Raw genomic sequence first — 21,767 nt, 5'->3', positions numbered from 1 at the left:
CCTGTATAGTGCAGTGTTCATTACTGTGGGTTGGTGGTAGCTTCCCCTCAGCTACATAGCGATAATGGTGACCATTGAATGTGATAGGTGTCCAGCGTTTCATACTTAATTTGTCGACTGTTTTGAGTACACTATCCGAGTGCCTGTAGTACTGCATGTTTCCATACTTAACTGTGATTATACGACAAGTAGTTCCAACCAAGAAATCTGATTGGTCAACTAAACATTTGGAACCTGCTCAAATCAGTATAACAGCACACCCTGCTCATCACTAACAATATCAATCCGCCGTCTCTATGGCAACATTCTAGCTATCTGCGCTGGATCAAAGACCAGTTGGCTGCAATGTTGTTAAATATTTTTTTTAAAAAAGGATTGTCTCTGTTAATTATGATTTATATGGTGGACTTAGTTTTGATGAATGGTTGAAAGAGAATGAGAAGAACACAGAAACAAACAAGAGATGTGTTGCTTTATCAAATGAAGAGCTTGATGACTTAGAAGAGTCTCGAAATGAAGTCGGTACGTCCCGGTCAACGTCCTGGGCTGTCAAATGTTTCCGGGACTATCTGAAAAACACCAACCAGGCTGTGGACTTTGCGACTGTAACCAAAGAAAAGCTCAACAGGATCCTCTGTGAATTTTATGGTTCAATTCGAAGTAACGAAGGTCAGTACTACTCCATTAGTAGCTATGTCGGGTTGAGTGCTGGCATCAACCACTTTTTTAACGACACTCCTCTTAGTCGGGCATGGTGTATCACGCAAGACAGCTCACTACATCAAATAATGTCATTTGTGGACTCATAAAGTTTCTTAGGAGAGCAGGCCATGACAAAACTGAACACCATGCCGTGATCACCAAAGAGGACCTGATAATAATGAGAGACTTAAGAGGCAATTAACCCGAACCCACGACGTGGCCGGGTGAAAAAAGTGTGGTTTAACATCCAGCTATATATTTTGGGAGGAGAGAAAAAGAGGATCTGAGAAAACTTACACTACAATCCACTCCAATCTTGCTATAATATCATAATAACATAATAATATCTTTCAATGAAGAAACAAAGAATCACAAAAAACACCATGAAAGGGATCGTCAAAGCAGAAGAGGGCAATGTTTAAGGACCCAGGGAGAGTCACCATATGAAAAGTACATCTCAAAAATTCCAAAAGAGGTCAAAGCATTTTCCCTCCATCCTAAGAGAGGAGAAAAGTTAGGGGAGGTGTGGTACTCTATGGAGCCTATGGGTGTAAATTACTTGGGTTCCATGTTAACACGGCTCTCTAAAGAGGTATTGGCACGTCAGTGATTTATACTAATCACTGCATCAGGAGCACCAGCATCCAGAAACTGGCCGAAGGCGGACTGGAAGCCAGAGAAATTATGTCCGTTAGTTGGAGAGCTCCCTACACAGTTACTGGGCACCTTTGGAGCAATATGTTATGAGCCAGCCGTGGGAGCGCCGGTCTGTTGGAAGCAGCCACCCAAACAGCTCTGCAACATCACCTGCTAAACGGCAGAGATCCAGCATGGACTTTATGTACAGCTGTTTTAACAACTGTTCTTTTAATGGTCGTATGCAATTTAACTTATACAAATAGTCCCAAATCTGCACCAGTAAACAACTACTGACACAGGAAATTGATGTTTAAGGTCAAAGGATGCTTGAAACCTCATGAAACGTGGCACATACATCCGGCATGGAGAGACGATACATCTGATATGTGTTTTGCGAGTGGGCGTGGCCAAACGGCTCGCTAGCGTCCCCTAAACTGCAGCCCCGGCACCTAGTTTCACCTACATGCATCAAATTCGTTGGACACAGATGCATCATGAATTTGTTTTCGTCGATCAGTGTGCCCGTGGCGTGGTGGCCATTTTGAACATCTCGCCATGAAACTACAAGTGACTGTAACTTTTATGTAAATATTCCCATCTTCCTCAAACATTACATCTTTGATAACAGTCCCGCCCTGAAGGCACCTGTATGGTAATATTTGCTCGTAGTCGTAGCGCCGCCTGCTGGCTACAGGAAATGAGAAAAAAAATTGAGCGTGGCCTAATGGTTCGCCAGCGCCCCCTAAACAGATGCCCCGGCGGCTACATTTACCTACATGCATGAGATTTGGTGGACATGTGTATCAGACCGAGATGTACAAAAAAAGTTCCAATGCACCATTACGTCAACTCAACAGGAAGTCCGCCATTTTGAATTTAGTCGCCATTTTTGTCAGACCAACTTGAAATTGAGTCTGTGCACTCTTAACATGTTTGGAATTAAAAGACATAACAACGGGGGGGATCGAAGCCCAAACCTTGTAGCTGAGAGGCAGCAGTGCTTCTGCACCATCTATCTTCCCACAAGTTAGACAGCATTGTGACAAAGTAAATATTTTTTCTAAGGAACGAGCTCGAGAAAAAAATTAAAACTGCGGGAACATGCGGACCCTCGCGTGCTGCACGTCGGGGAGCCGGCGGCCCCGAACCGCCGGATCCACGACGTGAAGCGTGCGAGGGCCCACATATCACTGCTTGCAGTTTTAATTTTCTTTATCTTTGTTGGCGACCAAGACAGAGCTACACGGAGGTGAATATTGGACTTAACCTTAGCTAAGCCTTAGCATTTGGTGGCCAAGGACACAATATCAAAGGAATGCTCAAGTTGTATCTGACAGATGTGTTTGCTATCAAATTAGTGTATGAAGTAACAATATCAATATAGACATGTTCAGTTCTATTCTCTATCTAGCCAGTCGGGGACACGTAGTAAGGGTTTATTGGGGTTAATAGATGCTTTAGAATCAGAATCAGAATCAGCTTTATTGGCCGGGTATGTTTACACATACAAGGAATTTGACTCCGGTTGTAGCTTCTCTCTCTCTCAGCATGCAAAAAACTAAAACAGACAGACATAAATAGACTTAAAACATAAATAGACACATATACAGCTAAGAAACAAATATATACATATATCCACCTAAACAATGGAGCAATTGCACCTCGTGCAAATGGTGCTTGTAAGAGAAGGAAGGTCTTTAATTTTCTACCGTCTCATTTAAACAATACTGTGCCAGCAGCAATCACTGTAGACTTCACAGAGGCTTCCATGCTCCGTTTGTCTAATAGGATGTAGAGGAGTGGTATTTGGGTGGCAGGCAGGCAGGCAGGCTGCCACTTATATAAGACAGAAGAAAAACACGGCTTCCCTCTACACAATCTGAATGCCTGTCTAACCCACATCGATACTGACACATCATCTTACAGAGCTATTTGCACACACAAATAGATGATGTTCACGCTGTAGCTAAACCTGAGTCAATTTAAAACCCCTCTTGAAATATGACAGGTTCTCTGAGCTTGTTGACTGTTTAGAAATACATGGGTCTCAGTACAGCAATGCTAAAAACATCTGTTATGGAATGTGACGCATTTCTAAATTTGAAAGACAATTTAACCATGTGAAAATTCGTAAACGTGAAGCTTGAGCAGAGAGCGTGCATCACATTTGATGTCACATTTTTTGGGGTATAGAAAGACGTTGCAAGGAGCCAAATGTGGCGAGAAGGGAGTGTAGTAGGTAACGACTTGCTGTGGGCGAGAAACTCGCACGTATTTCACATTCTGTGAACGGGTGGGTTGTCGTGTTGGAGAACCCACGTGCCACGGTTCAGGTCGTTAGCGCTCACTGTTTTCTCTCAGACGCAGATCGTAGTGTTGACAGTCTGACCCTGTGGGACATATTCATGGTGCACAATTTGGATATGGCAGAAAAGGAATGGTACTGGTGGTCATGTGTAGCAGGTAAGAACGTTTAGCGCTGAACAAAGACACCTTTGCCAAAGTATCGCAGCACAAGTCATACTAGCAGGGTTGATTCTGGTTTTGGAGAGAGGTAATGGTATTGGTGGTCGTGAATAGCCTGTTTAATCTTGTGGCTTTGAGCAGATAACGTTGCCAAAGTATGTAGGCACAAGTCATACTAGTTTAGATGTAAAACAGAGGTGGTGGGTGTCATTGTATTCAGGGGAGTAATCCTGGGACACAAGGACTGCTGGTGAGCCTTCCCGAGTTGTGGTGGCCTAACTCGACGAAACACCAGTGAAGGGAGGTGCCTACTTGATAGCCCCAGTGAGAAACTAAACACTTTCACCTTGTTACAAAGGCCTTGTACTAGGTAGTGTCTTACTTTGGTCTATGGGTAATACATGCCTATTGTTAACATAGCATACTGTGAGTTACTGAGGTATTTGGTTTGGGAAGACAGGTAGTAATATTGAGTCAGGTGATCCTTACGATGTTATTCCGCATTAATATAGCACGTTGTGTGTATTTTAATACCAATGACCAGCCTGTGACTGCTGTGGATAGAGCAGCCGACAACTACGGAAAGTCCTGGTGATAGCATGGAAATACTGCTGACAGGAGCGAATAGACCCTGCCGGGACTGCTGCGGGTTCCCATGGGAGCTGCAGGAAGGTCTGCGAGCAGTCCCACTGCACCCAACCAAGCTACGTCTACAGAGAATGGAACAATACCCCGAGAGTCTGCGACAGCAGTGGTGGCAGAAGAGTCACAGGCAGAGGACACCGAAATGACCAAAAAAAGGATTAACACATCAAGGGAGGACGACGGCTCAGTGGGGGAAGAAACGGAACTGTTGTTGTGGTTTGGCAGAAGAAGACTGCAGCGAAGGGCCTCAAAATACACCAAGGGAAGAAAAAGTCCTTGTCAGAAGGTATGAAAGGAGGTCGCATTGACCAGTACTACCTGAGGAGTCAATCAAGTCAGTAGACTGAAGTCAGGCGGCAGGTAGAAAGCCGCCGTTCGCAGGAAGGCACGGAGGATAGTGGTACAAGCGCTGATGAGAGGGATGTGAATGAAACCAGACCTGCCAGTGCGAGGAGCTGAGATTAGAACTAGGGTCAAGTGGCCTCGAGCAGATGCGAGCAAGGTGCGTCAGTCAGTGAATACGAATTTGGTAGGGCTTTTAGAGATATTGAAAGGAAAAGCAGAGGCAGGGTTAGGGCTTCCTTTGTAGGGACCCATTTAGCTTTGTTAAGAGGTTGTTTGATCAGGAAAGAGGAGGACAATTAAAGTGTAGTGCATTTAGATCTAGAGAACACACTTGGCTCAGTACCGCATGGCCTTATATGGGTGCCATGAAAGATACGTAGCCTAGTAAAGGCGTACTTTCATGGGAGAGGTGGCAGGACACAATTAGAGCTTTTGTAGGTGACATATGTGACATAGTGACCACAACTGTACTCTGTGCAAGGTGATTGTCAGGGAATTTTAAATCTAATTTTAAGTGGGCTAAATTAAGGATTAAGCTGAGTAAGTATCATCTTGTTGGTGAAAGGAAGTTGACCTTTTTTTGTTGGTGAGGAAGAAATTCCCTCTGTGTTTTAGAAGCCCGTTTAGAGTCTAGGGAGATGGTACACGAGGAAATTGAGCAATGTTGAGCAGTTTAGATAATATGTTCATGAAGTTTTAGAAAGAATAGAGAAGTCGGGACTTCAGGGAAACGAACGCGACACCGTGCAACAACAAGGAGGAATGTAGAGCCATGGCCACTGCCAGGCAAAGGAGCAGGTAAGTGACAGGGAAGCCAAGAAGGGACAGTGAGTAGGAGCAGGATGAGAGTGTAGTCAAAGCAGTAAACATTGTGTGCTAAAATATGTGCCTGTTATGTCCATAAAAAAATTTTTTTAAATGTTTTCCAACAACAGGCCAGTTGTGCTACATGTTTATTATCAGCCAGGTGCGGTGGTAACTATTAGGATTTGTGGATTTTATTGCTGTTATTAAAATCTGCGGGGCAGCCAGATCTGAGCACTCAGTTGCAGCTACTGCCTGTGTTCACATAAATGCACTCGTCTGACCGTGAACATATATCTTTCCCGCTCTCTCCTGTTTGTCATTTCCCCTTTCCTCTCCTCTATTATCTATTTGAACAGATACCTCAGTGTCAGGCATCTTAACCTGAATAGGGAAAAGCAGTTCACCCCATTACCACATGCAGTGGCTTAGAACTGCAACGTGACATCTGGCCGTTTAAGGATCAAAACCATATTTGAAAAAAAAAAAAAAAAAAAAAAAGCGCAATGTGAGAGAATAGATCGAGTGGGACATCATGTGCGAAAATGATTTTGTTTTCCTTCAAGAAAATCCTCCTCAAATTACAAAACATGGCTGATTTTACTCAGTAATCGAAAACCAATGAAGCCGGTGAGCCTCTTCGAAGTAAGTCACATATTCACCTCCAGATAATCTACGCTGATTATATGTCAACGTTGAATAGCGAGACAGTGTGGCTACATGAAACCTTTTTAAATCCAAATGTCAAGTACGTGTCAAAAGACATCAGGAAAGTCCAACCGGTATGGATTTTCTCAGAAAGAGGATCATGAAAGAAGATGAGGTAGGAGGATGCTGATGGTGCTTCAGCGCAGATCAGGCTCAGTTCAGAGGTTGGCTTGTTGGCAGAAGCAGCAGTTTTTCAGCTGGAAAGGCGCCAATGTTAGAATCCACCTTCAAGATTGTTTCTGTCACAGGGGATGTTTTGTTTCATGCAACTGGCTCAGTTGGTCATCTTAAATTATATTCGGTGCCATTACACCGTAGGTCTAGCTTTGTTTCATATTCAGAATAAAATTATTTCTGTGCTCTCCAACTACCGACTTATCTAATTATTAAATTGGTCAGCCAAGGCTGTGAGTCTAAGATTTGATCAAAAATCGCATCGGTCCCGTGGAACAGAAGGACCAGGCACAGTTAGGACTGGGACAGCAATGGAAATGGAATGATTTCGATGGATGTAATAATAATAATAATAATGGATAATAGTCGTTTTAACGTGAATTCCACTACAAACCAAAAATTACATATTTAACATAATATTAACAAACATTTCATGGCCAAATTTACATTCACCAGCCACAAAGACATTTTTATGAAGTAGGTTTATGCTAATCAGTCAGTTAATTTTCAAAAGCTAAAATAAAAAAAAGCTCCAGAAACTTCCAGAATAACCCTCATTATTCTGGATGGCACATGTGTCACAACTAACAATAGTAAAGGCACTTTCCAATAACTGTGCAGTCAGTGAGCCGGTATGCACAATAACACTGAGTTGTTTCCGTACAGAGACTCAAAACTAATATAAAAAATAATAACAACGCTGGGTCAAAACAACCCATGGGTTATACTGAGTAAGCGTATTCGGGGCTAAATTGACCCCTAAGTGGGTTAGTATGTCACCTAATAATTCATAGTGTGAAGGGAATTCCAGCTGAGCCATCTTAATGGGATGAAGCCATCATAAAAAAAAAGGATGAATGCCACCTGTATTTGGGTAGTCAACATGTCCTATGTAAGAAAGGCCTGTTGGGTCATTGGGGTTGACCGGGATTTTCAACCATCTGATCAGATGGATGCTCCTCACAGTTTAAGCTCCCAAGCTAAAGATTTCTTCCATTTTTTTTTTCTCCCAATAAAAGGTCCACCTTTAAAAACCCGAACTCCTCTCGAATCCATCTCTTCGTGTCATCTGTTCCTGTGTTTAAAGCTCATGTCTCCTTGATCTGCAGTGAGGATCCTTCTGGGTCCTACTCAGCCAACCCTATTCTGTCAGTGTCAGGGAGCTGAGCAGCTTCTCTCTAACCTCTGTGGACTGGTGGGGCAATGAGACCCTGGAACACCTTGTCACAATCAGCAGCTTACGGCTCTATTAATATATAGCGATGATCCCGGATTGCGCCAGGCATCATACCAGGAGGCCTGCTGGCCGCAGCTCCGCAATTACTGACTTTTTATATTTTAACCTAAACCTGCAGGTTTTGTTTGCCAGAAGCACAGAACAGAGACAACTCCACTAAGAGTCCCAAATGACATTCAAAACAATTCAACAAGCTCGCTGCTTCATTGCAGTAGGCTTTCTGAAGCATTTCAGGGGTCTTTGTAGCCGTTTTCCCAGGTTTGACACAAAATTTGATATGCGCCCTCAGCTCGTGTCCAAAAAGAAATTGCATTAGTGGCAGGACCAGCGGTCACAAAAACATGTGCAACTCAAGTGCTCATGTTGATCAAGCAACAAAATTTGGAATAATTACTCGCAAAAGGTCCTAGCTACCCCGTGCTCCGTGCACGCATGGTGCAGCACACCCGGTGAGCGCAACAGGGGCAGTCTCTGAACTTTTCGGTTGGCCCTCGTATATTATTTTCCTCTTTCACCGTTCATTTTCATGACTTAACCCTTTAAATCATAGTTTCTTTAGATAATGTCCCTTTTGTTTTTTATGAAAAAAAAAAAAAAAAAAAAAAAAATGAAAAAAAAAAAATGTATATACTAAATATTAAGGGAATTTCTTTTCTTTTCCTTTTGTTTCACCCTCGTCAAGCTCATACTTTATCTTTGTATAAAACAGATCAAATAAAAAATAATGCCATGATAACCCCTTATGCTTATATGGACAAGCAATCACATATCAATACACCTTTACAAAAATGTGCACGCACACACACACACACATCTTGAAACCTCATTAGCCCACCATAACTCTTATACAGAAACGTACCGCACAGGTATAATATATTGCTTTTGAAAGTCTGTGAATCCACATGCATGCATATTTGTTTTACAGGTTTACTCCTGTGGTGGAATAATACAACCCTATCAAAAAATAATTTATAAAAAAAGATCAATTGGATAAAACTCAACAAGAAATGTGGTTAGGACCTGATGAGATGATGGAGGACCTACAATTTGTAAAAAAAAAAAAAAAAAACTTGGCTTGGGATTTTTGCAGATTATGAAGACAGAAATGATATGGAGTAAATTTGGGGTCCAGGCCCACTGTGCACGGACGCTAAACCAGCCTTGGTTTTGTTTATTAGGTTAGATAGACTATCTGGAGAGAAGAATCACGTGAAAATATTTCTAGATTAATGTTCACTAGGCAAAATAAGTGCATTTTTCAAAGAAATGTCCCTTTATGTCGCGCGTGTTCAAACCTTCTGTGGACAATCGGGGAATCAGGGACGGCCTGTCACCGCAATACCGGAATTTGTTATAGTCAGTGGGCACATTTATATCCACGCACTCATGTGATCTCAGAGTTACGCTTTCCAAGGCACTCAAAATAAATCCCATTACTGTTGGTTACTTGCTTCCCCCTTAAACACGCGCGCAACGGACTTCTACGCTACAAACGATCTCTTGGAATAATAAAACAGTTGTTCCTCGCACGCTAAAGACATAATACTAATGAAAACCACGAGGAAAAGTCTAAATGAGCGGAACATTTGCAGGAACCCACGCTCAAGTGTCAGAGCGCCTTAATCAGTGTTACGACAAAACTCACTTTAACCACGAGCATCTATAAATGTGGAAATGCGTCGCAGCGCAAAGATGAATACGCTTGACATGTGAGGCGCTTACCTGCAAGAGACGGTGATTTCAATCTTTGTCGCGGGTACGGTGGAGTTGAGTGGGTCGAAATCCCCTATTGTCGCCATGGTTGAGGCTTTTTTTTTTTTTTTCTTTTTTTTTTTTTTTTTAAATCACTTCTCAATCCCTGAAGTTTACACTTATAATACAGCCGTAATTTCCCTCCGGCTACAAGTGTGTTCCATCCACCCGGTGATCAGAGAGTGAGTCGCTCGGGTCCGGCAGTAGTAGCCTCGTTGTTGGTGATTACGGTCGCTGAAGCGGAGCTGCGGGTTTGGATGCATACCTGAGGATGAGGCTTTCATTCATGGCGAGAGAGAGAGAGAGAGAGAGAGAGAGAGAGCGACACACCGGAGCACAGACGCGGATCCTCCAGCTCCCTTTCTTTCCATCCATCGCCAGGTGGAGGCAGAGACCTCCTGAAAGTTCTTCTCGTGTCTGGGTTTTTTTTTTTTTTTAACCTGCGGACCTTTTATGAAGGACGATCAAGTGCCACAAGAGGAGCGGAGAGGCACTTTATGGTTCTGTATATAGCGCAAAAGTTCCTCCAGAGTTCTACAGTCAGCTTATTTAACACACAACCTCTGATCCTAGACAACCAAAATCAGGCAATTAGAAAATAGACAGGCTAGTAAAAGTGCAACCGTGGATGTAATAAAAAAAATTAAAAAAATAAAAAGATAATTGCCGGTTTCTTAAGTCAGTCAACAAATGTCCGAAGTCGTTCATGGCTGCGTTGCGGTATTGATCGCCCCCCCCCCCTCCCTCTACATATCCAAGCCCAGTACACCTTAAATGCTTTACAAACTTTAAGCACTGAGAGTAATTCCGGAGCAATAGGATAAAAAAATTTAACATTTTAGTTACCAGCATCTGGCCTCCTGAATTGCCATTGCATTGCTGTTCTTTAAAGACCTATGACCCGTAAATTTAAAGAGGAACAGACTGAACGTCACCACGATTGTATTTGACAGTGAATCTTCATTTGCCAAACTGTACCGAGAGGAACGGGACATCGAAACACTTAACGTTAACTCGGCTGCTAAGGAGAGGCCCTTTAGTGTCGATAAGTAATATACAGTATCTCACCGTGGATAATAATGAATAAATCAGAAACTATATGAAAATGAGCAAGTAACACTGGCACTGGAACAGGGGCTATGACAAGATATGTCCCCCCCACACACACACTTTCATTGGGTATTTATACAATTCATACTTTATACAATTTTTACTTCTTTTTTTTTTTAATGACTTCAATGCTGACTATATTAAGTCAGTTTACATTTCCAACCATGTTTCGTATGATACAACGCACCTACATTTTTGTCATAAATAATAATGCATCATACATAAATTAAACACGGAGATACAAATTTCTGTAATCTTCCAAACGTTGACCTTTTCCAGATCGTCTTTACACAGGGTATCTTTTATTAAATAATCTAAATATTTGCTTAAATAATCTCGCAAAGGACACTTGATGCCTGTCTTTTTGGGAACCCTGCTTTTTTTTTTTTTTTTTTTTTTAAAGACCCGGAGCAACCCAACATGTATTGTTTCCTTTACAAGGCAACCCATTTGCTATATTGTCATAACTCAGCGGAACGATATGTAACTCGTTGAACTAGGGAGAGAGCAATGGCCTACATTCTGGGCAAAAGGGGGGCATGACCGGAACAAATGAGCCCCCAGTCTCTTCTTCCCCACAGCCTTCCATAGGGCATAGATAAATTCTTGAGAAGTCCCTTTCTCCATGAAGACTCTTGTGGGGTGGGAGGGGGGAGAGAGAGACACAATTTCCCTCATTTATAAAACATTGAATAGGATCCATACTAAAATGTACATGCGCACGAAAGCCGAAAAAAAAAAAAAGTATTTAAAATGATTAAAAAAATAAAAAAAAAATAAAAAAAAAAAACGTGGGCATGCACATCTGCACGCCATGTTCCCTTTTTTTTTTTTTTTCTTTTTTTTTTTTTTAAATCACAATCCATGTGAAAAAAACGCGCACACGTAGATCAGCCTCATATTCCGCCTCCAACATTTAGCCATAAATCATCAATGCAAATCGCATTAGGAAAGTTGATGCATTTCAAATGATGGACGAGGTGGAGGATATAAAGCGCGTGACTAGGTAAACGGGAGACTCGCACCCTCCTCTAAACATCAAATCAAGGGGTCCGGCAAGGTCGCCGTCTTTCACCCATTCTGTTTATATCAGCGGCTGAACACTTTCGAAGAACAGCAATATAAGTGATTTACTTGTCGCGGGCATTAAAGGCAAGGAGGCAAAGTTTAGCCTTTATATGGATAATATTTCCTGACCGAGATTAGACCTGTTGACATCGACAGAATCCCCCCCCCCCCCCCCCCCCCCAAAAAAAAAAAAAAAAAAAGTACTTTCCAACCCTTTTAAGGACGAGAGTGTTTTTAGATCCTTGACTGTAAATTGTGTCCCTGTATTTATTTATTTTTTTTCTGGAATCTATTTTACACTGAACATGTAACACCACTGCTTTGTCTCTTTACAAAGATGATCATTTATTTGAACTCGGTGTTAACTTGGTGCGCGCTTCATTGCGCACACCCGTTTCTCTTTTAACAAAATCTGGGGAGCATCGTCAGCTGCATTTGAAGTTCCCCTTCACAATTACATATAAAATCGTAACAAAAAGGAAGTACACCCAATAGAAATTGTTGACATATAAATTGAAACGGCAAAAACAATTCATCCCATTTAAAACTTAGGTTTTTGTTAACTTAAGGGTTTGTTTTCTGTTCCAGCTGCTCACGGTGAAATGAGCAGATTCTACACAGCACTGTGCATCTAAAAACCTTCATGGTGTCAGACACAGTCGAGTTCTCCATTCACTCACCGCTGTTGATATTTAACACTAACGCCTCGAAACTCGAGACGTATTCAGCAATAACTGGCTTTAGCTTTTACTTAATTGTGTGCATTGATGGTCAGTCAATAGAAATACTAGTATGATTCTAATATACAGCCAGAATGTTTATAGTTTATATATATATATATATATAGTGTTTATTTGGATAAACTAAGTATACTGTACATCTATTAAACTATCTTTTGATTTTTATTTTATTTTTTTTGTCAGTCTTTGAGATTCTCAACTCTGTGGTTGAGCTGTGAAGAAACTCTGCTGCAGAGTGCTAAAATCCTCAGGGGCGATGCAGGTCTCCTTTGTTTTCTGTTTGACAAACAGTTTCTAGTAGTCCAGATTCATTCTTATCAGTCCCTCCCGGATTTTACCGAGGTTTTTTGTGATTTAAAAAAAAAAAAAAAAAAAAAATTGCATAATTATTTTTGCCAGCTTGTCTCAAAAGCAGATTTCTGTACGTTGTTGTTTTTTTTTTGCGGTCAAATTGGGGGATTTACACACACACAAAAAAAAATGCTGGGTTATTTTAATAGCTAACCCAAATGCTGGGCTGATGCTGTCGGGTAATAGGTTGGTTGGGCAGGTTTGACCCAACATTGGGACCAGTGCAACAGGTTGAAGCGGAATTGAGGCTCATCACCTTTGCAGTCTGCCATTTTAATGCCCAGTACAACCAGACCAGACCAAGCCACTTTGCTACAGTACGGAATATGAAAGGGCAAGTTGTTAAAATTGTAATAAAAACAATAATAAAATGCAAAAATAGCTCTGTTAATGTTGAGCATTTAGCAGTTTTACACAATAGCTAGTTTGATGCAAGCATAAGCTACCACTACCCAGTTAACACGAAGGCCGACTTCCAATTTGGCCAGGATGCATTGCTGTTCACATTGAACGCGGCAACATGCGTCCCAAACCGCCATGGCACGAGAAGATTGGCTCTCAATGCGTCCTGGGTGTGGACACACCTGGATTTTTAGTTGGCCACTTGTGATGTGATTGAGCCAGGACGGCGCAAGTACACAGCCACTAATATTATTTACTAAAGCAAATGCACTTGTACAAGAACTAATAAAGAGAAAGAAAAATTTAAAAAAGGACATGTATTGCTGTTTTTATTTCTTTATTCAAAATTGCCACCTGCAGCTCAGTTCACCTTTAATTGTCACCCTGTCTCCTGCCAACAAGTGAGAGCAATTCATAACCCCGAAAAAGGAAGAATTATTTTTTTTAAATGCATCAGCTGTACAAAGAGGAAATCTTTGCAATGGGGACACTGGGAGAAGTGCCATGCAGCATTTCAATGAGTTAAAAATTAACTTGTAAAACAAATACAACAATTATCTGTCACAATTCAGATCGTTTGGAAGAATGTCATGCAAAATCAGTGAACAAAACATAAGTGAGATAATTATTTTTATTTAAAGTAAGTTAGGATTAGAATTTTTTTTTCTTACGATGACCATGTTTTTTTTTTTTTTTTTTTTGCATGTATTCTGTAATTGGCTGCTTAGTTGCTAAAGACAGGCAATAGAAATGATGCCAAAAATAGAAACAAATGATATGAATTAGCATTGAACTCCTCTTCAGGAAAGACAGTTTTAATAGAAAGCTAAAAACCTGACTCGGAGATGAGGCTGCGCCTTAAATGATTGACAGTCTGACAAGTCTTCAGTAAAACTAGACAGATTACTCTACTATCAGTTTCTTTGGAGGTACAAAACTGAACCACTTTGACAGACCATGCAAAGAACTGATACAATATGCATCGAATATGTACAAATTCCTTACTGCATCGAAAAAAAAGGACGAAAACTTAAGTGATTTCCAAATAGCTTAGCGTGTTCATTTTTGTTAAAATAAAGACAGCCGGTTTTGAATTTACGTTCGGCAGAGTGTAAACATTCTGCCGGTTCAAGAAATGATCATTCTGGGAGATACACTACTTTGCCTTTTGTTGTAAAGTGATTTTTTTTTTTTTTTTTTTAAAGATTGTATGCATGTTAAGTACAGAGTAGGAGTCAAGATGTGGTTAGCCTTGTTTAGCTTAAAGACTGGAAACAAGGCAAAGCATGACTTTGTAAAAACGAGAAAAGTTTCTCTATTTTTGTTTGTTTAAACGACTAAAACTGACACACAAAAAAAAAAAAAAAAAATGATGAACACGTATGTTTGTTCGTTTACCTCTTACTTTAACAGAAATGTAAGAGCTTTCAAGAGCTGCTGCACACTCCTGGCCTAACATAAACCACTGCTTGTCGGTAACCTGTTCCACCACATAACTTCCCTTAAATAGTCAAACCGTCTTTTTTGTTTTTTACATTTCTCGTTTGAGTATGGCTTCAACTAACTAGATACATGTTCATCCGTGAGCTTTAAAAGGTGTTGGTACAGCTAGCTCAGCCAGCTATTTCCCCCTTTCGTTATACTAATCGCCCTAATGTGTCCCAGCTCCGGCTCTGTACTTATCACAAAGACAATATTGACATTGATCTTCTCATCTCACTCTTAAGTGAATACGTTTCCCAAATTTCCTACTAGATCTAGATCGGCTATGTTGTTTTTTTTCAAAGGCAGAAACGAATATCTCTTCGCGTGAATGGCCACCAATCTTATCAGGGGTGTTCGTAAGACTCAACAGCTGTGTTGTTGTACGACAAAGACTTGCAACCAAATTAGTAATAGTGTAAACCCCAAGTATTACTGCAAAGCTAACTCTACAGGCGAAACTTAAACAGAACTGAATGCCCCCTAGCTCTTAAAACCATTTAAGAAACAGAATATACACCTTAAACTGGACTAAAAAAAGTCTGATCCTGTGTCACTCAAGATTTTTTTAAAAAAGGCACAACAAAAGGTCCTGAGGTACAGCAGCCATCAAAACCGTTTGGCAACACAGACAAGCTAGTTTTAAATAAAACCTCTCGACAAAAACAAAACAAAAAAAAAACAAAAAAAAATGACTTAAAAATGTAAATCTACCCGAGAATAGCCTAAGTAGAAACGTTTGTCCGAGTGTGACCTGAAAGAAGGCGCACATCTTTTGGAACGTGTGATAATAGTTGGGCGGTAATCTGGCAGGAATCAAGTAGACCTCGCGTTACATGAATCCGACGAGAAACAACATCGAAAAGGCCTTCGGTTCGCAGATTTGCTACTACAGTACTCAGCGCCTCCTGTGCTACCGTATCAGTGCTACTAAAGACTGACTGGACATGGACTCGAGTCGAGGATGTGGAGATATTGGAACCGGCGAGGTGAAAGTTGGATACGTTTCCTTGGTTGTGGTTTTAGAAAACTGTGCTGTGTGAGGCCACTGAAGAACCGTCCCCGTAGATGTTTCATCATCCCAAATTATTCTCCATAGTTCCACAAAATGTAAAAGCTGAAGGAAATATCAGATGTAACTTTGAAGTTGTCCAGTTAAAGGATAATATTGGATTTTAGTCAAGGCTACCTCGATCTCATACTGCATACTTGCTGTAATCTGTCCTCTTGTCTGCACTCTCTGCGAAAGACTAATTTGTTGGGACCACTGCACCGTGGTAAATCGAACTGGAAACCTTATTTTGTCCAAAAGCATATTCTAAAACTCAAGTTGGCCAAATAAGGTTGGCGTCTTCCAAAAAATATGGTCTCGAGTTGGAAACTCTTTTGAACAGTTTTACCGGACAGTATTTTCCTGCTGAATCACAAAATGAGCAATACATCCACAAAGGTTTTGGGTGTTAACGCAGAATTTTAAAGCTTTCCCTTTCCCTTACCCAACTGATCACTTCTACAATGTCAAACCATGTCCCAAAGGGGTTAGCTTTAAAAAAAATTTTTTTAAAAATGCCCGGATGATCGTCAGATATTGGAGTTATCAACATTTTTTAGGATTTATCTCGAGTTTCTTACGGTCCCGACCCTCCCCGTGGCAGCTGGCTTTTTACCCCACCTGTGAGAGTGGCCATTCTGAACAGCTAATACAGTAACACTTCCACCTTCAGTTCACGGTGCTGTTGCCACTTCACAAGCCAACGAGGCGCACAAACGGCAAAAGAACCAAAATGTTAAAGAAACAACACGGTCGACGCTCGCTGACTTAACTGGAAAAAGCTGAAGCGTGTTTGTAAAATAAGACATTCCTCCAGCGAGTCAGCTCATGTTGGCAGGTTGTTGTTTTTTTTTCCCACATTTAGGCACGGTCTCATTCCACGTCACGCGAACTGGTTTGTACATTGTGACTGAACAAGAATGAAGCTGTAAGGTTTCTGTGCGCTTCACACGAAGCGGCTGTCAGATAATCCGACGGCACGTGAAAGCCATCCTGTCCAAATTTACATACATCATTGGATTTGAGGTGAGCGGTGTCCAACAGACTATTTTTTTTTTATCTTTCCTGAACCTGCTCTTGAATGTGGCCAGTCAAACCGGGTATTGAACACATTTGTTTCAAGCGTATGAACCGTTAACTCAAGATGATCGTAACAACACTTGACATTCCTAAACGGGTCGCAGAATAAAGTTCAGCACCGCGCCAAAATACCAGAAATAATGCCAGGTTGATACCACCTCGATTTTGGACACGGGACTCCAGATTTTGTTCCAAACCCCCCATGAAGGCATCACTTCACAGCCAGTATGGACAGGAGTAGAGATCACAGCAGCCAATAACTCTTTTCTCATAAGTTGGTTGTATGCAAGTATTGATTTAAGATAGACTTTGAAACATTCAGCATGACCCTTTAAGTTTAGACCACGAATACCTAATGCAGGACACTCTTAAACATATTAAGATATTTTGATTTCCATCTACTGTGCCAAATTAGAAATCAAAAAAAAGCTTGGAGCCATTTCTGTCAAGTTATGTGTTTATCTTGCCTTCATTGCCCACCTGAACTAAAAAAAAAAAAAAAAAAAACTTTCCTCAGCTTGGATCAGTAAAGACTAGCAGCAAAAAGCAAGATAATTAAAAGTATATTTCTTCCTGAACATGGGACGGTCACTGCAAGAACTCTTTAAAAGATTTAAAGAAGAACAGAAGAAAGAAGATTTTTGTTTATATTCTACCTGTAAGAGGTACAGACACTGCCACTAACAATTCTCACTATCCCTTTTTGATACTGTGGCTGAAACCATTTACCTCACAGAATGAGACAAATTAACTCTACATGGAACATTAAAAGTCCAGAAGGAAGAGAATAAAATACGGGGCGTGTAAAATCAAAGAAATTTCAAGGACAAAAAAAACAACAAAAAAAAAGGTTCTATTATATTTAACCACTGAATTCAACAGAGATGTTTGGCACTTCATTGTCACGAGTTCAGGCTTGCTGAATTGACTGCTGATGGAAACAGGAGGAGGGTCAGAAGTCTCATTAAAAGGGCTCAGACGATGGCATTGGTGCCACGGAGGCCGACCCCGCGGGCAAACTGCTCCAGCAGACCGGTGATGGCGCCAGAGGGGCTGGGCACAGAGGACTTTAGGCCAACAGTGGAGCTGTACGCCGCCAGGAAGACTTCTCGCACTGCCTCCAGGCGGGCCTGACGCTCAGAGGGGAAGGGACACCTGGAGAGGAGAGGAAACAAAGTAAGGGAGGGGGGGGGGGCAAGATGAGAAGACCGGAAGAAAGAGGTAAGGTAGAAAAATCCTATCTTAAAAGTTCTATTAAAATTTAAAAAAAAAAACACAAAAAAAAACATGAAAAGATAAAACTGGTCAAACATTGCAAGAGAAGAACCAAGTGAGGCAGACATTTTGGATGAACCCCACCGGAGCCACAATGTACTCCTGAATTAACCATCACAGAGCTCACACAAGTCATTATCGCCATCTCTCCGCTCCTCTCCCTCCTTCCCAAGTGCTCTCGTTCTTTATGAATAAAGATGCACGGGTGTTATTTGCCTTGCTGACGGCACACACTCAATTTGGCAGCCAGATCAAGCAGAAATTACAATGTGTCCCCTGCTGAGAGCAGAGAGTAGGAGGATGAGTCAGAGGGGAAAAACCCAGTGGAAATGTATCTCCATTGATTCTCCTCCTCATCTGTGGCTGGGTTCAGTGGGGTGACAGACCGCAAAAGACAAAAACTACAGGTTCCCCTGACGGATGGCCATCTCGGCTGAATGATATTAATTTCTTACGGTGAACACGTAACATAAACAAACATTTCACTTAAATGATTTTGTTTTGCTGAAGACTGAAGCCAAAACATTTAAACCACTCAGATAGACGAAGCGAATAAAGCTGATCTCATAACGACGACCGTGTCAGATGGTAACGTTTAAGCTTTTGCAGTCTGTGTGTTGGATGTCGAGAGAAACGGGCAGCTGTATGAGGCCCGAGCCCCTTTGATAATGACCAAATACTTGTGTCCCGACAACAACTGCGTTGGAGCACGTCCGAAACTGCAACGCTTCCAGGGTTGCTCCAAGTCAGCAGCAGTCGTTTGAAGGAGGGACAAAACCATGAACGGTGGACAGGTTGTGGAGGGACACGCTGGGACAAGTCTGATCCGCTGCGGCTCCAACTCAAAACCTACTAAGCGTCCAGTACTCCTTTATGTCTTATCTATATGATGCGAGGCACAGGAAAGTAATTTGAAACCACTATTTATGTTAGTTTTAAACCAAACCTAATTATTAAAGGTGGGGAAAAAAAAAAAATAGATTCATTGAAATATTGTTATTCATTTTATACGTTTTTTTTTTCCTATAAAAACACGAGCAGCACCCACCCAGCCGGTGTTAGTAGTCTACCAACATTTCTGTTCAGCTTGTGCACAAAGAGGTGTGCTTGTTAAGCCACGCTGTGCCAGCAGGAGCCTCTGCGGTTTTCTTTGACCTTGCGTTATAAGGCAACTTATTATTTGCATATTTTTTCAAATTTCAGGCAGGTGGGCACTACAGTAGAAATGCTGTAAAAAAAAACATGTTTTTTTTTTGTTTTTTTTAATTTGTATTATTCTTAAGCGCAGAATTGTTTTCTCTTCAAAAGCAAAAATTAGTGTTGTTATGTTTAAATACTGCGAATTCATTGCAGATTTCCCATGAAAAAAAAAAATACATTTAGTTCATGCAAGTAAATTTGCACAAATATATCTATTTTTCCCGTTACGCAACTTTTAGCAGGTATGCCACTCGAATCGTTAATATTTATTTAACTATTCTTAACAACGCTGTACATTGTGGATGGAAAGGAAGAGATAATATAGTGTCATCAATTGACAAATGTCTATTTAGAGACAGAAATGAAACCATAGCAGCTTCTGCTTGATTATTGGGGGCAGGATATTCAGAGATAACATCGATAACAATGTCTCTGAGATGACAATTCAGAGACAGGAAGAGGGTGGATAGAGGTCAGTATCATTTATATCCCACGTACCGTCATTCATACCACTCAGAACTTATTTCTTAAGCATCGATTTTTTTTTTAGATTTTTTTTTTTTATGAATGTAAGCATCTCTGCATTTTTGGCAGACAATTTGTTCCTCTTCTCATCAATAATATTCCTTGCTGTGCGGAAAAGTTACTCGCTATCTGCACTCGCAGGCTCATGTTGTTTGCATGTGTCCGGGGAAAGCGGCTTTTATTGTACTGCTAACAAACAAGCGACCGTCCGCTTTGTGCGACAGCTGGCTCTGGTAGATAGAGGTTCATCTGCTGCTGATGTTGCCACTATGTTCCCCATCTTTATCCAACAATTCAGCATGTGTAGCGTTCAAGGAGCAGCTCGTGGTACTTTCTCTGTGGCTCAGAGCCGCCCACTCCGTAACTCGCGTCACCGTTTTGCTGCTGCGGCCCGGCGGCCAGGGTTTCGGAAAGCAGCCCCACGGTATGTGGGGCTTCAGTGCGTCGAGGAGATATCTCTTTGTCATTTTACCGACACCTGGGTGTACTGGCGGAACAGTGAAGCCATTTTAGCTATGCGCGGAGAGTTTTATGTCGCCAGGCTCCTCTGATCGGCCTTTTCAGGGACCGCCGATCAAACCGTTTGATTTTTGATCGTAGCGTGGCCCTTTCACCATTGAGGGTCCTTTATTTTCCTTAAAAACAATTAAAAGGTGGCAAATCACTACATCATATCCATACTTTACATATTATACAGGACGGAAATGGATGTTGCCTTTAACGGAGTTGCCACAGAGGGCTTGACAGGAGGGCATAACAGTGGAGACATCCCTGTATTACTTACATTCGTCCACTGGGTCCTTCATCCTGAAAGCTGAAGGGCAGGGGGGAGTCATAGGCAGCAGCGACAGCAGATGAGGTGGAGGAGGCTGAGGCCAAAGGTGGAGGGAAGTGGGCGTGGTCATGGATGCTGCCACAACCAGAAACTATCTGCCAACTCCCATACTCTGTAGAGAGGGAGGACCCTGACCGAGTGTAGTCTGCCGCTAGCCTGAGAAAGGCAAGAGATAAAGAGATGCGAAAGAAAGAAAGAAAACTTTCTGAGAGCTTATTACCAGGCATCAGTGTCTCCCACACACAGACTTGGGCAGGCCACACGGGTGTATTAACATTTGCCAGGCTTATTAAAAGGGTCACCAAAGTCAATTTCAATTAAATTGATTCACAAAATGAAGTGTAATGTCTCACCCCTGCACAGCTGGCCATTACAGCGTGAAGTGGATAAGAATGTCAAATTGTCTGTTTTGAAAAATTGTAAAGATGGACGGACACAGACCACCGCAATTTAGGAAGAGAAAAATCCAAAACTAGCCAACCATCAGAAAAACGATACTCCTCATTTTTAACCCCATCCACAGAGAGAAGCACAAAAACAATACATCACTTTGACAGGAGGGAAACACTGCTTCAAGAAAGAACAGACTTTGACAAAAGTCAGGCCATGACTACCACTTTAACAGTTTCAAATGATAAACGTCAACAGCGCCACGTCATAATGGCTCCTGCTGTAACCCGATTGCTGTTCCACATGTGTCGGTGCTTAACCCCAGAGAAAAGAGTTTCTCATAACCCATGCATGAGCTGCCGTTTTAGACCATGGGCTCTGCTGGTATATAGCTGACCTGCTTGTGTGTAAAATGAAGTAGCTCAAGAGTTGAAGCACATTGTGATCATCCAAAATTCAGACCAATGAAGTTAAGTGTGTGTATATAAAAAAAAAAAAAAAAAAAAAAAAAAAAAAAAAAAAAAAAACATTTAACTGGTGAAGTTATATCAACTTACCTTCTGCCTGGAACAGCCAACGGGCTGCTGCCAGTGCGTGTGACAGCATGTTCTGACTGGTTGGAGGAGGAGGAGCTGGAAGACCTGGCCTCGTTGAGGGGATGGGAGAGGTGCTCATCTGGATGGTGGTGTTTATTCAAAATAACCATCTGAGGAGACGAGGTGGTTCCTTTTCTCCTGAGGAGAGAGAATACAGAGAATACATGATTCACAGAGTAGAAGCTCAGTG

General features: G+C 41.6%; 2 protein-coding genes across 4 annotated transcripts in view; both read right to left on the bottom strand.

Moving 5' to 3' along the window:
- The window catches only part of LOC138213116 (copine-9-like), a 162,067-nt gene extending 152,276 nt beyond the window's left edge, over positions 1-9,791 (bottom strand). The window contains exon 1 of the mRNA XM_069174034.1: positions 9,443-9,791. Within this exon, the coding sequence (XP_069030135.1) occupies positions 9,443-9,519 (77 nt within the window). The 5' untranslated portion in view covers positions 9,520-9,791. The remainder of the gene's footprint in view (positions 1-9,442) is intronic.
- Positions 9,792-13,798: 4,007 nt separating this feature from the next.
- mtmr14 (myotubularin related protein 14) overlaps positions 13,799-21,767 on the bottom strand; it is a 33,378-nt gene continuing 25,409 nt past the window's right edge. For 2 of the 3 annotated variants that reach the window (XM_069173734.1, XM_069173907.1), the window contains 3 exons: positions 21,539-21,715; positions 20,541-20,747; positions 13,799-17,911 (listed from right to left, as the gene is read on the bottom strand). In XM_069173734.1, coding sequence (XP_069029835.1) covers positions 17,731-17,911; positions 20,541-20,747; positions 21,539-21,715 — 565 coding nt within the window. In that variant the 3' untranslated portion in view covers positions 13,799-17,730. The remainder of the gene's footprint in view (positions 17,912-20,540; positions 20,748-21,538; positions 21,716-21,767) is intronic. The other variant, XM_069173821.1, reaches the window with a different exon arrangement.

The sequence above is a fragment of the Embiotoca jacksoni genome, unplaced genomic scaffold, assembly GCF_022577435.1.
Source record: "Embiotoca jacksoni isolate LCO1_2020_lvr unplaced genomic scaffold, fEmbJac1.0.p SCAF_1, whole genome shotgun sequence".
NCBI classification, from domain to species: Eukaryota; Metazoa; Chordata; class Actinopteri; family Embiotocidae; genus Embiotoca; species Embiotoca jacksoni.
Note: the sequence above shows the minus strand (reverse complement) of the source record. Positions and strands in the feature narration are given on the sequence as shown.